The sequence below is a fragment of the Alternaria metachromatica genome (genome assembly GCF_023757995.1).
Source record: "Alternaria metachromatica strain BMP 0045 chromosome Unknown scaffold_41, whole genome shotgun sequence".
In the NCBI taxonomy this organism is placed as follows: Eukaryota; Fungi; Ascomycota; class Dothideomycetes; order Pleosporales; family Pleosporaceae; genus Alternaria; species Alternaria metachromatica.
In genome coordinates this window covers 99,496-118,902 of record NW_026055532.1, presented here as the reverse complement: position 1 = coordinate 118,902, position 19,407 = coordinate 99,496, and the positions used below count along the sequence as shown (strand labels likewise).

The window sequence follows — 19,407 nt, the reverse complement described above, 5'->3', positions numbered from 1 at the left end:
GTGACGCTGGACATTTTTTTTGGGGGGGGGGGAAGAAGCAAAAGCTTGTGAGGTGTAAAAGAGAAGAATGGTGAGGTGTGAACGGCGTCTTTATACACACACACTTCCTGTAGTCGGGTGCAGCAAAGAAGGTCATCAATGTAATCAAGCCCCATTTTTCGTCGCTCTCGGCAACGTAATGACACGATTTCTCGTCCATGTATTCATAGCCATGATTGTCCGCTGTTCCCGAAAAAGGGGGAGAATTTGCAACTGTAGATCTGGAGTGCCCATAGCAACTGATGCATTTGATTTTAGTCTTTTTTTCTTCCAGCCATGGCATAGTAGCGATTACGTTTCGAGAGAAAAAGGAGGCGCCCAGGACATGAACAGATCCCATTTATCTTTTTGATTTCGGTCCAGGATGTCGATGTAGTAGGAGAAAGACTCAAGAAGAGCGGTATATATACCTAGCCAGCGCCCCAAAATCATCATATGAGCGCTTGTCGTTTTTGTTGGGTCATATGAGCTTGCTGCAGGCTTTCTTTTTAGAAGACCGTTGTAAACAACCCATCATCTTGACGGCCACCGAGTTTGGAAGACAGCGGCGGCTCATGAGTATGTCATCGTGCTTCTTTGAGTACGAACCTTAATGAGGACTTGTTCAAAGACGTCAAAGGCAGAAGCATGAGTTCAAGCTCACGACATTCGGAGTAGAGCTTTGCACATAGTTGGGGGCAGCGGACTTTTTCAGGTGATAGATCGATCATGCATCACGCCTCTCCGATTTGGAACCGAAAAGCGCAGGAGAGACAGCCATGGGGGTTACCCTAGTCGATTTTGATATTTCAGAAGTAGAATTGTGTGATGAGAGAAAGAAAGGAGCAGGAGAAACGGAGGCTTTTATACCCACCATTCCTTGTTACACAAGAGCACGGACCATGCACAAGGAGAGCTCGTCTCAAGCCAAAAGTCCACAAGCCCCAGTCTCTACCCCAAACCGGGCTGCGTTTCTGTGACATGGACTAGAGGCTCGACAGCTACATCTCCTCGTGCTCAGCATCTTCTTCTTGGCATCGCCGCTCTAATAGCGTCTTTCAACCACCCCGGCAACTCCTCCGCGTCCGACTTAGCCCCGCTTGCTCTATTCTCGAACACCTTCCCCAGCCACATACCACGCTTCAACATATTCTCCTGCTCTTCATGCTCCTCACCATCCAAACCAACCCTCCCCTTCTCAACAACATCCTCAAGCCAGGCCCTAAACCTCGGATAAACATACATAGCGGCCACCCCTCCACTAGCCCACGTAATACACGCCCACTCCATCTGCTCCCACTCCATCTGCTCCCACTCCTCTTCGCTACCCGCGAAATCCTCGATCGCGGCCCTTACACTGTTCTTTTCGCGTTCACCCAGTGTCTCATCGTTCAGCATCTTCTTCACCGCCTGCTTTATCGGCACGATAGTAGAAGGCGGGAGAAGCCACGTATTATCAATTTCTTGCGTACCGATCTCCAACGCGCGGCCGATGAGGAAATGCTCTGTCACTTCGTCGCAGGCATAGGCCTTCTTAGTTGGAGGGGGTGCAAAAGGCCATTTATCCCATCGAGTGGGCAGATCGAGCGTGAGATCAGTGAAGTAGTCTTCTTCTGCGGGGTCGAGCCAGCGCAGTTTGTCGACGGGGTGCAGAGGCGTTTGGAGGTCGCCTAGTGGGTGGCCCCATGGAGAACCGAAACCGTTGCTGAGGCGGAGGAAGGTTTTATAGTCGGCTGGCAACGTGGTGTTAAGACGCGCTTCGGCTTCTTCAATCTGCGAGTCGGTGGCTGGGGAGTGAAAGAGCAAGGTTTCGGGGGGCTCGGGATTGACTTCTCTGGCCTCGGCGTTGTATCTTGTGTTGTATTCTACCGCTTCCAAGAGTTCCTGCATGGAAGTATTTGCTCTTGGTCTAGCTCGACCATTTGTGAGTCGCTCGATCAAAGCGTTCTCGAAGTCCTTTGCGAAGGCTGCGAGCGCTGCTTCATTGATGTTGAGTTGTTGTCTCAGCGCTCCGCTTTTGTACAACTTCCATGCCTGCCTGGACTCCGTCGCCGGCTGAGTCTCGTACGAACGTTCCCCAAAGCTATGCGCTAGCCAACGTAGCAACTCATGGGATGTCGGGGTGCCCAACTTGCGTAGTGTTTCGCCCATGCCGGGCTGTTCATGGTGTGCTTCAGCCGACAAGACCAGGTTCAGTATACGCACCAGCCCGCTTCTCACGTCTCGGATCGTAGGTGCCGGACGTGAAATCTCAAAGCTATGGATGACATCTATCGCACCATCAAGCAGCTGAGAAGTGGTGGCTGAGCGATCGAGCTCGTGGGCATGGAATGCTTCTGCAAGACCTGGCCCTGGCATCTCAGTCGGGTAATACCATTTCGACGCAAACTCTTTCGCGATAGCTTGCAGCTCCTCTTCTATATCGTCGGGCGTTATCGTTTCGTCGTTCCCCGTTCGAGCATCGTCGCTGCTGATCTTGGCTCGTCTCTCCCTCACAGCCTGACGCACCTTATCTTCTTCTCCATCAGGCCATGGTGCACCATCTTCCTTCGCACGCAGATCCCAGAGGAACCAAAGGGGCCGAAGACTTCCGAGACGATCGTGGTAGAAGTCATAGTTGTTGAGTTCGCCAATCAGGCGCGCTGCTACATCTGTGTAGCCTAGGAGAGCCAGCTCTGGGATGAAGCGCGACGTGTACCCATAGAGACTACTATTGTCGCAACGCGATATAAAATTTTTGAGAGCAGTGTTCGATGAGGAAGACATGATAGTGTGGCGAGAATGGTTCCGACGCGTCTAGGTAGTTGCGCTGCGCGCGGAGGCGGGACTGACGTCATGGGGAGGATTAGGCAACCAACAACATCACGATGAAGGGGAACACATGAAAGGAACGGATCTGCTTTCGATTGAAGTTCTATTGGTTTTTCTATATGTGCAAGGAGAGTTCAACAAGGTTTGATCATGCGCGCGACGATACGTTTAACCATGCCCAAAACGGCAGAGCCCCCAGACCCAAATTCAGACCGCAAGTAGAAGCTCAGTCCTATAACCCTCCTCTAGTACGATACTTTATCGAACTCAAGATGATCTCTACCACTAACAAGGATAGAACCGATCGCGGTGGAATATGGCGAAGTCGAAAGCCAGCTGCTGTCGCGGTAGGTGACGCCAGTGTCTCAAAGAGAGTGACTAAGTACCTAAGTAAGGGTTAGACAGTAGAAATGACAGTAGAAACGACTTGGGGTGCGAAAAGTAGTAAGTGTGAATAGTATATATGGCGTTGTAAATGTCTAGCGACAAAAGAAACAGGAAAAATTGACGATAGAAATGAGTTGAGACACAAGGAAAGAAACAGTTGACAGTGGAAATGACTGAAAAAGCAAAAGAAACGCAGGAGAAACCTTACCATAGTAGTTAGAAGCGTCGCGTGGAGGCAGTGATGGTGGTGGTAGTGGTGGTCGTTGTGGTGGAATCTATCTGCGAACCAGTGGGGAGTAGAAGCGTTGGATTGCGGAGGTGGAGCGATATTGATATACGTGCGCTCGGCCTCCGGATCAACTCACGGCAGAGGGTTAAGCGAGACAGAAGAATAGGCGGCAGTCCTATTGTTGGGTCTGGGCTGGAGTGAGAGTGAAGACGGAGCGCGCGCGCTGAAGAGCTGAGCACGGGCCAGAAAGCCGCCGGAGGGGGAGGAGAACTCGAACTGGGGCGCTCGACGGGAGGGCCAGACGTCCGGCTTGTCAGTGAGTAGACGAGTTAGTCCAAGCTGATAATGGACCCCATCACTTGGTGTATGGTGACAGCCTTGTAGTTACCAATTGTGATTACATATCCACGGGTATCATTAATTACAACCGCTCAACAAAACAAATGAAAGAACCCTTCACATCGACCTCTCTCGTACCCTCGCCCCTTGCTTTAAGGGCGTCTCATCCCCAAACACACTCGGCGCCGGCGCGTCATTACTACTCCTCGAGCTGCCTTCTATGAAATCTTTCCTGTCAATATAATCTTTCCTGTCCTCATGTGTAATACGTAGATCCGTCGTACACTGGATACCGCCCAGCTCCAAACTCTCATCGCTATCAATCTTGCTCAGTCCCGCGCTGCGCATGTTCGTCGTGTTGCGTTTCGATCGGTTGGTGAGCTGAACCGAGTGCGGTTGGTGCGAGCGTGCGTTTGAGCGGGAGTGCGAGTCCGGGCCGGAGGAGCTGTGGAATTCTTCGGGGTTCATGTCGTTTTGGGGCTTGCCTTGCGCGAGGCGGACGACGAGGGAGGCCATGGACATTTCGATGTTGAGCTTGACCATGTAGACGACGGGGTGGAATTGCACGTATACGACTTGGTTCTGGAGGAACATGAGACCGATGAGGAGGGCGTCCATGGCGATGGAGACAACCATTAGCTTGCCGTTAAAGCCTACCAGTGGCGCGTATTTGGTGAGACCGTGTTGTTCGACGAGGCGGATCTTGACGGTTCGCAGGAAGTACCAGTTCAGGCCTGCGTCGACGATTAGGATGAGTACCTTGCTGACCTTGTCCCAGACGTTGTTGATCTTGACGAAGGTTTCGCTGATTGGTGGGACGGTGTGCGATGGGATCCAAATACAGAAGACGGCGATGTTGATGCTGGTGATCAAGACTACTGTTCCCCATTTGAGGTTGCGGATGGTACTTCGGTGTTCTGCGATGAGGGCAATGCGGTTGATGATGATTTGCATGAGCAGTTGGATCTCCCATACCCAGAAGAAGAGGATGAAGAATAGAACGGGGACACTGTAGTCTTTGTCAGCGTCGACTCTTTGTCGTGTACTGCAGTGCCAGGGAACTCACGTCGGCCCGAGTACATCGTTCAAGAACAGCCATCCGATGATACCGATGATGACATTGACCAGAATCTCACCCCATATCATGTAAATGTAGGCTGATCGGAGGGGGCTGTGATTTCGCCGTGTCTGCTTGACGGCCTCCCATACTGTCAAGAACCCGAACCCAATCGTGAAGCCGGCAGCCAGAGCAGCAAGCTGGAAGTCCTGGACGGTAGCCGACATCGTGTGGTGTAAGTAACGCCGAAGTTGGGGAAGGAGAAGTCGGTCAGAAAGATCCTAGAGTAGAAGGGCTCAGGGTCTCCAAAACACCCATATATGCCACTGATCCCGGAAAGGAGGCACGCCCGCTCCAGAAAGCACGTTGCAAACTACCGATAAGTTCATCATGGGTAACTGACTAGCAACAGGATGGTATTAGTGGACGGGACGGCATGCACCGTGGAGCTGTCAACTTAGCAAGCGGCTTGGGCTGTCCTGCCATGCTCTAGCTGCCAATCACCACATGGAGATGCTACCCGCTAGTAATTCCAAGTGTTCCGAAGGACCCTCGCTTGCGTTTGCGAGTAGACGTGCATTACGGAGTGGATCGGCTCCCTAGCTTGGTATCAACCAGCGGGACACTGCGCACTCTAGCCTCCGACGTTCAGAGCGCCACATGTAAGTTAGATCTATCTCCTACCCGAAAGTAGGTGTCATCTTAAACCTTAAATTACACGGCTGACGTGTATCGTGGAACGTAACAGGAGTATCGGCTTTTGTTCGTCTTGAAGATGATTACTATTCTCATCGGGTAGTGGTCGGTCGCCGACTTCATGACATGTAAGTGATGATAAACATAGATGTCGCGATAATACCTCCGAGAGCTAGGATACTCAAGATTTTCCCAAGGTTGCCTTCCTTCGTGGGGCCGCGGATCTTCAACGCTCATGGAACTCGTCAACACGAATGCATGAATGGGCGACGTCCGACTCCACACCAAGACGCAGAATCTGCACCGCCACTTCGTCAGTCGACCTCTCAGACGGATGAACAGCGCCCTTACACTCCCACTTCCTTGCAATCATTGCAGAAAGCTGGGCGCTGCAGCTCAAGGCCTGTAGTTGATGTTGACCGGTGGTTGAGACGGAGTTGGTACGCCTACAATGCTGATACTCGCATGAGACCATATCGATACATGGGGTCGACTCTGCTGGTGTATTCGGGGCACGATCGTAGCTTCCGTCGCTTCCCCTGATTACATGTGCGAGTATGACCGAGGAAGACCCGCAATTATACAAGACGACGGTTGCAGTCGATCCAGTCCAAGTTGATGCTGAAGTGTTGGTGGCCGACATTGACCGAATGGCAATGTGCAGAGTCATGGAACATCGTATGAGGATTTCGGCTCAGCTGACCATAATCTGCGACCCAAGTCTTACGAAAAGACATCTGCATTCTGCAGGTCGCAAAAGAAAACCTATGTGGCGTAGTCTTTTGAGATCCAATCTTCTGGAATTCTCGCTTTCCAATCGGTGCTTCTCCGGTTTCCGGCAATCTGGCCAAACGCGTCCCTGCAACACGGCTCACGGTCCGTGCGCGAAGTTTGTCGCTACCCGCAGAGAGCGGGCTTCGAGAGGCCCGGTCCAGATCTAGAGGATGAGCCGCATCTTAGATGGACCGAGGATGCGCTCGTATTGCGCAATTGATCTCATCGCGTCCACCTGTACTTGGGGTCCGTCGGAAGATGTGTCAAGGCCAAGGATCGCCACCAAGTCTGTTGATGGAGACAGGCATCAGCTAGTATTGGCAAAGTCGGCGAGCTGGTACCTCGAGCCTGGCGTGGCGGATCAGCGGGCAGTCGAACTAGGCACGGGACAGTGGTGTATAGCCTGAGAACGGCAGATTGCATATAGAGCGAAAGAGGAAGTACATACAGTATAAGGTTTATTTGACACTCAGATGCCGTGTTCGTTCTGCGCCCGTCGCACCTAGTTCACGCCGTCGTCTATCGCTTCCTCGCTCCCGTTGCCGTTCACAGTACACTGGTAAACTTGCGATCAGTCCTGCGCATCGATGCCGAACTCCTCTTGAACTTCGACTATCCGTACGCCCCGCTGATCCGCAATAAGGCCCATCAACCCCTGACCCACATCTTTCAGCTCGTTGTATTCGTGTAGTAATTTGATGTGCTCTTTCACGATTTTGTTTGCGGCTGCCATGACATCGGTCTCAGTAGGTTCATCGCTAGCATCGCTTGATTCGGCATCTGAAAGAGCGTTCTCTTCCATCAGCACTTGGATCGCTGGAAGGGCACTGAGAGAGGCCAAGAGTGCAGCTTTTTGAGCTCTCAGATTGTCAAGAGTGACTTCCTGTGGTGTTCTCGATGGAGGCATTGGGATGGGCGATGACAAGCGTTGGGCGTCAGCGTGTGGTTGGGCATGCGTAGATAGTCGAGCAATTGGTGAACTAGCACCAAGACTTGAGCCTGCGCTCTCTTTCGGCAATGCCACCTCTTCTGCGGATGGTTGTTGGTCCGCGGATGTACTTCGGGCAGTTTGTTCCTGGCCGATCTCAGAGCTAGATCCATTTTCGATCATGGCAGCTTCGCTAGTGTTGATGTACATTCGCGCATCAGGAGGCGTATATTCAGTGTCTTGAGCCCTATGGAGCGTGGAGCTGGTGTAGTCGTCCGGCATGGTCGCAGCAGGGCCTGCGTCGCCTGACGAGCCTAATGCAATCCTTGTCGTATTCGGCTGCATGCTGGTAGCTGTTGAGGTCGGCCGAGAATGGTCCTATCGTATGTGAGCGCGTGAACTTACAAAGTATTGATCTAGGACAGACTACGTTGACGCTCATGTGTCCATCTACCGGATTATGCTTTACAGCTCGATCCGAATCATCTTTCGACTCACGGGGCAGACTGGAGCGCATGCCAGTACTTTGCGATTGACACGTTGACACGTTTGGGAACTCAGAATCGACGCTGAACTCTGATGGAGCGAGAGCAGCAGCACCTGGTACCTTCAACTGCGCATCCGCCATTGTGGATTGAATAGCCTCAGCTACTTCCTGTTCAGCAGAAGATGGACTGGCATGGCTTACAGGTGGCTGCTGTTCGTCACCGCGGGCTGAGGGGTCAGATTCGACATCCTTGGCAACTGGATCCCCGTTTTCAGTTGGAACGACCATCACTTGAGGCCCATTTGACATGTCTCTGGTCGTGGATACTGGCTTTTGTGGATGTGTTTGTGTGTGGAGTCTCCGGCCGTGGCTGCCACCTTCGACAGTCGCTCCTTCCTCGTTTTGCGCTGCAGTGGTCTCATTGGGTATCATGTTAGTCTGATCAATTCTCGACGCGTCGACATCGACTGGAGAATTGGCGGAATCGGCGCCCAAGACTCCAGTTGTGCTGGCATCGCGTTCGGCGAATGCTTGTTGGAGGCCATCTGCCTCGCGCGACGCGTCTTCTCGCTCTTGGTACGGAACATTGGACACTGCGCAATGCTTGTCGCCCGCTTCATCCGGAACAACACCAGGTGACGACGTCATCGGATCATCATCCGAGTCCGCGATTTCGGTGACGCCCTTCTCGAAAGTCATGTCGTGAATGGCGAAGCTGGAGCTGCAGGCCGACGATGGTGTCGGAGATGATGGTGTTGATCGCCCGATCGGAGTGTGGCGGAAGCCAATGACGGTGGCGCCTTTTGTTCACGTAAGCACGAGATTGCGACAACGCCTGCAAGGGAAACAACGAACACACTCGCCTCCTCATTCGGTCCCACCTTAGCACGCGTCTGATGCTGTTGTGAAACTCTCAACGCTGCAGATTCCACGATAATCACCTGCTCGTGGCGCCAGCTGCAGCGACCCGAATCTTATTCAGAAATACCGACGGCGAAATGGGCCTCCCTACAAGAGCGGCCCTTGCGGCGCTGCTCTACACCGCAGCAGTCACAGCTCACGACCACGATATGGATGCGATCCCAGATGGTGATGCCATATCACCTGACCCAATAGTGGGTTGACACTTCGACCACCCTGGTTGAGGCAGCAAGACTGATGGTCGATGTAGGACTCAATACTATGGACGCACATCTTGATCCAAACGGTGGCATGGGGCATCATCTTCCCCACGGGTATGGTATTAGGAGTAAGCTATTTCATATTGAGACTGAAGAGCATGAGCTGACAGCAAGGCTAGATAATACGATCGAAATGGCACGTCCCGGTACAATCCCTCGGAACCGTCCTCGCAATCATCGGATACTTCCTCGGCCATAGACACAAGGGCAGGCAGTTCACCGACAACATCCACAGCCAGTTTGTCCCTGTCATCATGCTCATGTTGGTATCCCAAGTCGCCATGGGCATCTACCTGAAGCTGCACCTGGAGAAGGGCATCAATGGGAAGATACGGCGCGTGGTAGTGAAGGCGCACGGTGTTATTGGAAAGGCTATGCCAGTGGTCACCTGGGTGCAGTTCCTCTTTGGAGGAATCACTGCACTCGGCTTCTGCAGAGCGGACCACACCGGACAATGTCTGGCGCACTTCATTATGGGCAGCGCCTTCATCGCATACGGCATTATTCTCCTGATTCTACTTCTGGTAGGACAGATGTGGCTGCGGAGGACCGGAAGGAGCCAGGAGTTCTTCGACTCGCTCGTCATCGCCGCCTGGGGTTGCGTCAACACGTTCACCGAACACCGCTGGGGAGGACCGTGGGTACACAACGACCTTCAGCACACATCTATGGGCATCGTATGGTGGGCTGCCGGACTGGTCGGTGTCTGGCTCAGTCGCAAGCGCAATGGTCAACCGAAGCGCAACCTTATTCCTGGTATCATCATCTTGATGACCGGATGGGCCATGTCTGCGCACCCGCAACATCTGCCAATCTCGACCATGATCCACACCATCTTCGGCTACACCCTCATGGCCGCAGGTGCCGCACGCATCATCGAGATCTCATTTGTGCTCAAGGACCGCGCTTCTGTCGCAACCGATGGCTCGGACCCGAACAGCTTCCAGTATCTGACGCCGTTTCTGCTCATGGCTGGTGGATTCATGTTCATGGGCGCCACCGAAGAGCAGATGAAGCTGCTATCCGACGCGAACGTCACGCACGTTTCTTACGTGCTGATCCTCTACAGCATCGCTTTCTTGCTGTTCCTTTGTAAGCCTTCGCAAGATCTCCGCGTGCTATCTCAAGCTAACTCATGTTTAGTCGTCAACATGCTCATCCACCTCTACGCCGTATACACCTGGGAACAAGACGACAAGGCCGATGCCGAAGCGCCCCTCACGAACGGTCACGCGAACGGACACGTCAACGGATACACTAGGGTCGATCGTAGAGTGAGAGACGCTGAGGAGTTTGAACTGGAGGGTCTCGACTCAGATGACGACGATGAGGATTCACCGCGTCTGGATAAGGAGCATAGAACTCTGGCTGCGCAGCATTGAGCCTCTTTTCTTTCTCGTTAACATAGGCACATAGGGCATAGTGGAATACATACGCATATTATTTTCATTGGTCGATGTTAGTCCATGCTGTACATCGGCGCGGGATAACACACCATACAACAAGGTGGTTGCACATGCGTCTTGCCTGATGAGTGGATAGTCATTATGAATGGTTGAGCAACTCACAGCCTGGCCAATGTCAATCCACGCAATACGCCGGCGCGGGATGAGCAAATCATACGACAATGTGGCTGCATATGTTTCCTGCACCGGTGAGTATAAGATCATTCTGACTGGTTACCCATCGCCAGCCTGGCCTGCATGCGCTGCGCCTGAACATCAGCCTTCCCATCTGCCCCGCTCTTCTCACATGTTTCCCTTTATCTCTCTCCTCACACTGAACCACAGCCAGCGCGTCGAGGTCTGCTATGGCAGACCCATTTTCCATCACCGGCAGCGCCGTCGGTGTCATTTCTCTCGCCATCCAGGTTTGCAAGGGCCTGGAATGGTACCTCAGTGGCGTCAAAGAAGCGAAGAACAAGGCTGAACAGATTACGGCGGAAACTGAACAACTTGCAAACCTTCTCGAATTGCTCGAATCTACCATTAGCAAAGTGGATCAGTCCAACTCAGTGTCGGCGACTCGTACCGGCATCGTGTCGTGTGCGCATGCCATTGCCACTATTCGCAAGAAACTCAAACCGGATGACGGAGCAGTAAACGGCGGAATGAAGTCGAGTTTGAAGAGGCTGACCAAGCGACTGGCCTTCCCATTCAAAGAGGCTGAGATCAGATACTGGAAGGACGTTCTGAACACGGTGCAGCAAAGTTTGCAGACTGCACTATCTGCCCTTCTAATTGATCAACAGCGCTTGGCTTTTGAAGATGTTCAGGCACGCTTCATGCAGCTGTCCATCGAACAAAGTGCGCAACACTACACCAGCCTAGAACTGCAGCGCAATGGCTTTAATAGCACAAGTTTCCAGCTCGCTGGACACTCACACATTGTCGAATCGGGGTTTTCGGCCACGTCACACAGTTTACAAAACCTCCATACCGGTATACACAGTTTACAAGCAAAGCTCGACGAGATATCGCTCATGACGGACTCTACGCTGGATACCGATATCATTAACATGAGATCGCTCCACCGAAAAGACCGAAGACTGAAACAACGATACGCAAAACTCTCATGTACATGCCGGCCGCAAACCTCAGCGCTTGGTTACCAAACGAGAAGGTTGGCCATCACATACGCACGAACCAGCATGCACGACGCAGGGTGTCCTCAAGCTCCACTCCAGAACGCGGTGACGGATCTGCAACTTCGAGCTAGACTGTGTAGTCTTCTTCTCGGGAAGAAAGTCTTGCTGTCGTTTCAACTATCTTATGGCGCTGGATTATCGGTTAAGCAGAATCTTGAGTGCCATCGCGTTGTTGAATCGTCTCCTGCTTTCGAGTTTGCCGGGCCACTTGTCAGTTCTAGTATGAAGTTGCCAATGAACACTTTTCGGAGCGAAGTCGAGAAATTGTTGAGGATGTTCCAGGTGAAACAAGCGTCACCACGTGATCGGCTAGCAAATGGAGAGACGCTTCTGCATGCATGTATACAGCCCCCGTCTTTACGGAATTAAAGCTGACCACCAATATAGCAATTTTGTCACAGCGTTGCCAGTTTATCACGTGTCGAAAGCTGTGCCGATACTTCTGAGAACCTTGCTTATCTGTTCAAAACTCTCCTTTCAACAATGCCAAATGAAGCTTTCGAGAGAGACGATGATGGGCTGTAAGTCTACATTGATTCTTATCCTACATGAGCCTTACTATCACTTCGTGGTTCTGTCGTACCATCTCAAAATGCCAAAAACGCTAAGCGTAGACAGTACATGTATCGACAGGTTGCTTTCATATCACGCCTCTCGGCAGTTTATGGGCTTCCACACGAGTCTTCTAAGATCTCTATTTGAACAAGATCTGCAGATGACTAGGGGTATCTTCAATAGAGCAGCGTTCGCCAGCCAAGAGGGGTTAGCGGTCTTGGCCCAGGTCCGCTACGAAAGTTTCACCAGCCCATTACTAGATGACAGCGAGTTACTAGAGGCGATTGTCGTGAAATCGGACCGTCAACTCCAGGAGTTCTTCCATCAACCCAAGTACTTGTACGCTCTAGATGCCGACACGATCGTCAATGCCCTGATCATGTCTACCGTTACTGGTTGGATGGATGGTTGCAGAGTCCTGCTCAATGCAAACTTGGTTGGATATCTGGAAGACCCTGACTTTGAATTGCGGTACTTCGGTCAAACTTTACTCATGCTCTCAGCCGCTACAAATCAACCGGACATGTTGCAATTTTGGTTGTCACAAAGGGAGACGCACGATGGACCACTGCTCAAATTAATTGGTCACTTCGAGGACGCGCTTCATTTCCATTGGATCTTTGATCAAGGAACTCCCGGTACTGACGTTATCCCGCTCGTATCAAGTTATCTCCTCAAGCAACGACACGAGGTCAAGCTACTGATGGAAGAGCATAACATTCCACATTGTTGTGAACGCGCTCGGACAGGCTTTCCAGATGCACATGTGGTCTGTATTCTCAGTGCACTAGTGACCGCTGGAATTCACGTACCCCAACGGTATTGGCCACAACGGAAAAGCCTTTATTACATGCCACAAATGTGGATGTCCGACAAACTCCTACTATTCGAGTCTTTGGAACTAGCTGGCATTTGCGATATCAGTCAAGAGAACTTCAAGTGTGATAAGGAGACATGCTGCTCGCCGTTGGTGTATCTGGCCACGCAAGTAATGGGGGGTACTGGGTCAATATGGTCAATGTGTTTGACAGAGCGTAGTCTGACAGTCCAATGGTTTCTCTCAAGAGGTGCGAACCTGAGAGACACATGGCCAGGAACGAACACCACCGCTGTACATTGTTTGGCTTGGCAATCTGTTGAATGTCTGAGGACTAAAGTCGTTGGCTCATCTTACGATGATTCTCCTATCATGGAGGAATTCTGGACGTACGAAGATTATGAGTTTCTTGTAAAGGAGGAGATCCTTGACCAGTGCGAATGTGGATGTAGCAGATTCGGGTGCGACTTTCTTTCATGCTTTTGGAAGGAGATATTTACGGCAAGTTGGTCTTGTCCGCCGTTTTCTCTGCTCTGCGATCGATTCAGAAACACAATTTCAGCGAGAGAGTTGGGAAACGTCAGGGTATATGCACCTGACGACTACGTCGAGTTGGGATATATTCTCTTGACGGGGACATTCCTCGATCTGACCCTGTGGGTTGACAGAGCGGCAAGCACACTCGCCCTCCCTCGACTCATCTATGAATACATCCGCCTGTTCGTGTTCTCATACTTGGAGATACGACACACATGTTGCGATATTAATCGCATAGAACACTACAACAGTCCTGATTACACAAAGCAACCATACCCTCGGTATTCTCCAAAGGGACTACGGCGCATCAATCTTGAGGACGCACATCTGCGCACACGTCTCGAACAGCTAGTCCCCGAGCTTATCACCCGATACGATTCTTTTGGAGGAAAGCTCCAAGACTTTGTCATAGACGTTCTCATTCCGACAATGCGCAAGACTGCGAAGGAATTGAAAGAGGAAGACAAGACACTGTACGCGGCGGGCAGAAGAGAATTGGGCGTTGTAATGGATGAGGATGAAGAAGAAATTGAAGGGGAGAGTAGTGAAGTGGAAGAGGAAGGCACGGACGCCGAAGAAGATTCGGACAACGAGTACTAAAATGATCATGCACTGGTTCCTTCATCATGTTTTGAAAGTGCGCAGGCGTTTGTGCCTGAGCAGCAGAGTTTACACCTGGTTTCAATCGCTCCAGCTATCACATATGCATCGGCAAGAGTAACGCAACACTGAACAAAGCCTTCCACGTATATTATTAGATATTACAACAGTTCCCAGCCACTGCCAGCTCCTCCTCGGCGCCACGAAATCGTTCGTCGGGGTATAATGCACCAAAAAATCCACTTTTGTCGCTCGAAATCCACTTTTGGTTGTCGTCATATCGTCGTTCTTATCCTCCTCTTCCTCTTGCTCAATCTTCGTCCATATCTCGTCTTCCACTGCATCTACTCCTCCCCATCTACGAAGCCTTTGACCCAGTATTGTTCGCTGCAGTCGCAGTACCGCAGCCGTAGCTAGCCATGTACGCGGCATTGACGCTCTTGTGGTGCTCAACAGCGTGCCTCTTGACGCCTTCCCACATCTTCTTGATGCTGAGGTTGAGCTTGTGCTGTGTCTTCTCTTCTTGGTTGACGAAGTGGTGCGCGTCATGTGCTGACTCGTGGGATTGACGACGAGACTGGGAGAAGGGTGTTGTAGGACTGGAGGAAGATGGGGTTGAGGCGGAGGAGAGCGATAGAACGCGCGGGTGGCAGTCGAAGTTGTTCATTTTGGTGGTTGGTTGTTTGGTTTGAAGACACCGAAGATATATGAGATAGTTTGGTGGTCTTGGAGTTGAAGATGGAAGTGTAGTAGTAGACTTGATGATAACTTGATGCTGATGCTCCTCCACCCAGCCCACCTCCCCACCCCTTATATACCCCATGGCACCACGAAGAAATTTTCCACCCTTTCCCACCACCAGCCAAAAACGATCGTGAGATCTTGGACACACACACTCCACGTGCACCGTGACTGATTTTTCGCAAAGGTCGCACATGTGGGTCTAGCAAGGTAGCATCGCCTCGCGCTGGTTACCACCGAGTGTCTAGAAGCCACAGGACGCACACCGGAAGACGTCATCATAATACCCTTCACATGTGCCCTGACTAAACCTTTTCAGACCAGAATGACCCCAAGAATGGCTAATGCACATGGCATGATCTCCATTAACCGCTTAGCTCCCGTGAGGCTCTCAGGAGAACGTGGTGAGAGGCGTTGTCGGCTGGCGTCGGCTCAGCATCAACAGACTTTTTATACCGCAGGGTCCCACTGCTACAACCATCACGTTGTTGTCTTTGACACACGAGTTACCTCTAAAGGCCATTTCGTGTGTCATAGTTGCTGTTTGCGCAAAATTGCATATTTCGTCGTGCCTGGAAGAAAGAGAAGGATTGGTCGTTAGTTCAGCCGCGCCCTATCCTGGTAGGGCGTGCGGCTCAACGAAGCTTGGTTGCGTGAGCTGGAATGTTCGCGATGGCGCACGTGGATTCGCGATTGATGGCGAGACTGTTGTTGATGCGCTGAGCATGTGAATGCACAGACTCGAAGTACGTTTGCGGAGTGGTGATGTGGAGGGCGGGTTGCGAGTGTCGCGGGCGCTAGCAAGACACGATGTTTGCCGTTTCCGTCGGATAGCCTTTCCGTCGAAACAATGAGTATCGCCTCACTGATTCTTTCACACCTTGCAGAACTGGATGAAAAGCATGCCATCAATCCGAAGTTGCGGCGATTACGCAGTGGCGGTGCGACCTTTGGCGACATGCTGGCATGATCCTTCATTGGCATCAAACAACTTTTGGGAGTAGTAATTTCTATTCCAAATCACTACGACTACGACCTAGCCGTATTCCTCAAAGTCTTCTGTATACAAGCACAAAGCTCCGGTATCCTAAATGGTTTGCTTATGACATCGTCCATTCCCGCCTTCAACGCCACTTCTACCTGCTCGCTCCTCACATTAGCCGTCACCGCGATGACCGGCACGTGCGCTCTAACAACGCCTTCCTTCTGAAGCTCTCTGATATTCCTAACGCATGTCAACCCATCCATGACAGGCATCTCCCAGTCCATTAGGATGAGTGCGAGTGCCTTTCCCGAGCCATCGGAGATGCAGTACTTTGTTGTGCGCAGATAGTCAAGAGCTTCTCCACCATGATTTGCGACTGCGACCTGCATACCCGTATTCCGTAGCTGCTTGGCCAGGACGCGCTGGTTTACGAGGTTGTCTTCGACGATGAGGACGTGCAGGTCTTTGTTGGGTATGTCGTTCGCAGGAGCGGAAGCTTGGGGTGGTTCGTCCGATTCGTTGCGCGATCGACTTGAAAGCAGCGTCTTTTGCGCACGTATGCTCAAGCTAACGGCCGCATCGCTTTCCGACCGGTTAAAGTTGGGGCGAATAGTGCTTCTACGACTCTTCACGTAGAAGGAAAATGTGCTTCCGACACCGGCTTTAGATGCGAAGCCGATAGCGCCACCATGCATCTCAGTAAGCTTTCGTGAGATGAAGAGACCGAGACCGGAGCCACCTAAATTACGTCAGCAAGTGGTTCAATTACCTTCGAGGTTCATAATCACCATAGTCGATATGTGTGCGCGGAGACGCTTGCGAAAAGCGTGCGAAAAGGAGCTGATGTTCTTCGTCGCTCAAGCCACGGCCCGTGTCCTGCACGGAAAAGATGATGTAGACCTTTTTGCGTTAGTGGAAGAACTGAGACATCGCCTTCAACAGCAGCTTACTAGCTCGCCCTTCTCCCAATCTGCTTGTAGAGTCGCTGCTTCTGATGTTTCCGAGCTACGCGAGAATGGCACGCTGAAACTGTGGGTCGGCTGCTTTAGGGAGACGCCCAGACTGACCCTGATCTCGCGTATCTCTTCTAGTCGGGTGAATTTGATTGCATTGGTGATAAGGTTCTTAATTGTCAGCCGAAGCACCTCAATATGTTTCATGTACTTACGATAAGAATTTGTAAGACCCTTGTAGGGTCTAGCGAAACGAGATCAACCGCGATCTTTGTGCATGACTCTTCGAGCTGGAATCGCAAATCCACACCAGCTGATTTGGCTTCACCTTCGAACATTTTCACCGCGTCTCTCGCGATTGAGTCGAATTTTACATCGACTGGGGTCATTACAAACAAACCGGAGTCCAGCTTAGACATGGTAAGCACGTCGTCCACAATAGTCTTCATGTGCTTCGAGCACTGGACAATGGTTTCGGCAGCGTCAACGGTATGCTCCAATATAGTCTGGTAGACCTTCTGATAATCTGTCGACTTGCTGAAGTTCTTGTGAGCCGAGATAATACTATCTGCACACTGGACTATCGCGGACAGAGGATTTCGCATCTCGTGTGATGTCGTGTCGATGAAGTTTTCCAGACTGCGCTTAGATTCTCGCGCCCTCGTCGCCTGGGTAGCCTGAAGTTTCTCTCCCCATTTCTGCTGACTGTTCAAAGCCTTTAGTTAAGCATAGCGAGATGAAGGAATGACGTACCTGATGTCGGTACAGCAACCGATGATCTCTACTACTTCTCCATTTTCATCGAGCTCAGGGAAAATGGATGTGATGACCCACATTGGCTCCTGTTCGGGGAATGTATCATCCATATGCTGGGTAGGCGCATTCCACCTCTTCTTGAGACGCAACTCAAATGATCTGGTTATAGTAAGCTTTGTCGTACGTCATGACGTACCTATCACTTACTGATGCTGTTTGGTCTCGACAAGTTCCTCAAACTTTGCTTGCCCCATTTCGACGAAGTCATCGTCGATAAGCTTACTCCACGCGTCAGCGAGATCGGTTGCAGGATCCACTGGACCAAGCATCTCAAACCAAGCTTCGTTGCGATACGAATAAACCCCGTCCATTCCTATTAGAAAGATGCCAATATCGGCACGCTCTGCGAAGCGTTTGAACTTTGAGAAATTGCGCTCAGACTCCGCTTGAGACAGGGTCAACTGTTCCTTAAGCTGCGATTTCATTGCTTCCGCATTCGCGATAGTCCGTTCTCGACGCCCGATATCCTCTTCATGGAGTAAAATTGATGTTAAGCAGGTAGAAAGAAGGCGGCTGGCGACCAGTATGAACTGGAGATAATCTTCGTCAAATGGCCGACGGGGGTTAAGCCCAATCACCATGAAGCCAAGGATGTTGTCTTTCGAAGAAGTCGGGTTCAGAGGACAGATGGCTGCCGCTCGGCAGGGATCACCGAAGCCCTGCCACTCAACGTCCTTGACTAACGCTGCCGCCACAGGATCCTGATCGAACCGGATTATGATCGGCTTCCGGGCAGTAAGAGCTTGGCGAAAGTATGGAGTAAAGCCATGGTCTTGTTGGAAGTCCAGATGATCGGGACCTGCGGGCGACCCTTTCGGAAGACCGAATGAGCCACGAAGCTTGCAGTGTTGTTGGTTCGTATCGGAAAAGCGCGTCCTACTCGATTCGGACCCATGCCCGTCTGCTTCAGCCGAATACAATAATGCGAACGGAATATCTTTATCATTGCGGGATAGAACTTCGGTGGCGAGAACCCAGTAAGTATCCGTATTGCGCGCCCTGGGTATCTCTTCGCTTAGCTCTAGAAGAACGCGCGAGCGTCTTTGTGCAATGACCTGTCTAGTCTACACGGCTGTCAGCGGGTTGCACAAATGGCTTCGCAGCTTCAAATATGGCTCCCAACAATTGCAAGAGCATATTGATGCGAGAGCCCATGCTTCCATGAACGTCATCCTCATCCGTACGTAGCGTCAGATGCGCCACTGGAGAAGCAGAGGACGAAAACATGCGGTGAGAGTGGGAAATTTGCAACATACCGTTTCTACCAGGGGCTCATAATGCCCAATTGTGATGCCCTCAGCATCTAGTATAGGTATGAACTTTAAGGAGAAGTACGTCTCTTCCATGAAACCGCTGCGTACCATATGTATCGCGGTGTTCGTCTTTTCCACGGTTTCTCCTGCGAGGTTGGTTTGTATGATGGGTTCAAAATACTGGTCCCAGACTGAAGCAAGCGCGACGCGAGCGCTGACTCCCATGCAAGGGTGGAAGCCACCCAACAGCTCTATCTCTGCTTCGTTGTAGATCATGATCAGATCCGGACCGTAGAAAACAACTGCTGGCCGTGGATCTTGCATGACAAGATTCGCGATACTGCGAAGCTGCGACGACCAGGAAGACATTGGGCCAAGAGGAGTGGAGGCCCAGTCAATGCTGCGCGCCCAGGCTGCATGTCGTGACAACCGCAGAGGGCGAAGTTCATCCGTCCAATCGAAGTTTGGTACTTTCGATTTAGAAGTTTTTCTAGTAAGAGTGGTCATTCCAGAGCCCTCACTGCCAGTGCATGTGGTGGCCAAGAGACCGCTTATGACATTCCAGCGGCCAGCCACATGGATCTTCATCCAGTTGA

At 51.5% G+C, this 19,407-nt stretch overlaps 8 protein-coding genes across 8 annotated transcripts; 3 read left to right on the top strand and 5 right to left on the bottom strand.

Annotated features, from left to right (window-relative positions):
• Positions 1–1,035: 1,035 nt before the first annotated feature.
• J4E83_010140 (uncharacterized protein) lies at positions 1,036–2,855 on the bottom strand (the record flags this gene model as incomplete). Its single annotated transcript, XM_049337022.1, has 2 exons — positions 1,036–2,728; positions 2,851–2,855. The coding sequence occupies 2 exons, from the start codon at positions 2,853–2,855 to the stop codon at positions 1,036–1,038; spliced, it is 1,698 nt and encodes a 565-aa protein (XP_049183866.1).
• A 1,046-nt stretch (positions 2,856–3,901) lies between these two features.
• Positions 3,902–5,068, bottom strand: J4E83_010139 (uncharacterized protein; the record flags this gene model as incomplete). The annotated part of the gene is made up of 2 exons (XM_049337021.1): positions 3,902–4,817; positions 4,851–5,068. 2 exons carry the CDS (start codon positions 5,066–5,068, stop codon positions 3,902–3,904), a joined length of 1,134 nt encoding a protein of 377 aa, XP_049183865.1.
• Positions 5,069–6,882: 1,814 nt separating this feature from the next.
• On the bottom strand, positions 6,883–8,425 carry J4E83_010138 (uncharacterized protein; the record flags this gene model as incomplete). The annotated part of the gene is made up of 2 exons (XM_049337020.1): positions 6,883–7,617; positions 7,670–8,425. 2 exons carry the CDS (start codon positions 8,423–8,425, stop codon positions 6,883–6,885), a joined length of 1,491 nt encoding a protein of 496 aa, XP_049183864.1.
• A 299-nt stretch (positions 8,426–8,724) lies between these two features.
• J4E83_010137 (uncharacterized protein) lies at positions 8,725–10,289 on the top strand (the record flags this gene model as incomplete). Its single annotated transcript, XM_049337019.1, has 4 exons — positions 8,725–8,841; positions 8,898–8,975; positions 9,027–9,999; positions 10,051–10,289. The coding sequence occupies 4 exons, from the start codon at positions 8,725–8,727 to the stop codon at positions 10,287–10,289; spliced, it is 1,407 nt and encodes a 468-aa protein (XP_049183863.1).
• Positions 10,290–10,717: 428 nt separating this feature from the next.
• Positions 10,718–11,923, top strand: J4E83_010136 (uncharacterized protein; the record flags this gene model as incomplete). Its single annotated transcript, XM_049337018.1, has 1 exon — positions 10,718–11,923. The coding sequence occupies one exon, from the start codon at positions 10,718–10,720 to the stop codon at positions 11,921–11,923; it is 1,206 nt and encodes a 401-aa protein (XP_049183862.1).
• A 1,375-nt stretch (positions 11,924–13,298) lies between these two features.
• On the top strand, positions 13,299–14,063 carry J4E83_010135 (uncharacterized protein; the record flags this gene model as incomplete). Its single annotated transcript, XM_049337017.1, has 2 exons — positions 13,299–13,360; positions 13,715–14,063. 2 exons carry the CDS (start codon positions 13,299–13,301, stop codon positions 14,061–14,063), a joined length of 411 nt encoding a protein of 136 aa, XP_049183861.1.
• Positions 14,064–14,421: 358 nt separating this feature from the next.
• Positions 14,422–14,730, bottom strand: J4E83_010134 (uncharacterized protein; the record flags this gene model as incomplete). The annotated part of the gene is made up of 1 exon (XM_049337016.1): positions 14,422–14,730. The coding sequence occupies one exon, from the start codon at positions 14,728–14,730 to the stop codon at positions 14,422–14,424; it is 309 nt and encodes a 102-aa protein (XP_049183860.1).
• A 1,103-nt stretch (positions 14,731–15,833) lies between these two features.
• On the bottom strand, positions 15,834–19,135 carry J4E83_010133 (uncharacterized protein; the record flags this gene model as incomplete). The annotated part of the gene is made up of 7 exons (XM_049337015.1): positions 15,834–16,528; positions 16,578–16,689; positions 16,740–16,913; positions 16,958–17,447; positions 17,496–17,657; positions 17,706–18,622; positions 18,815–19,135. 7 exons carry the CDS (start codon positions 19,133–19,135, stop codon positions 15,834–15,836), a joined length of 2,871 nt encoding a protein of 956 aa, XP_049183859.1.
• Positions 19,136–19,407: the final 272 nt, after the last annotated feature.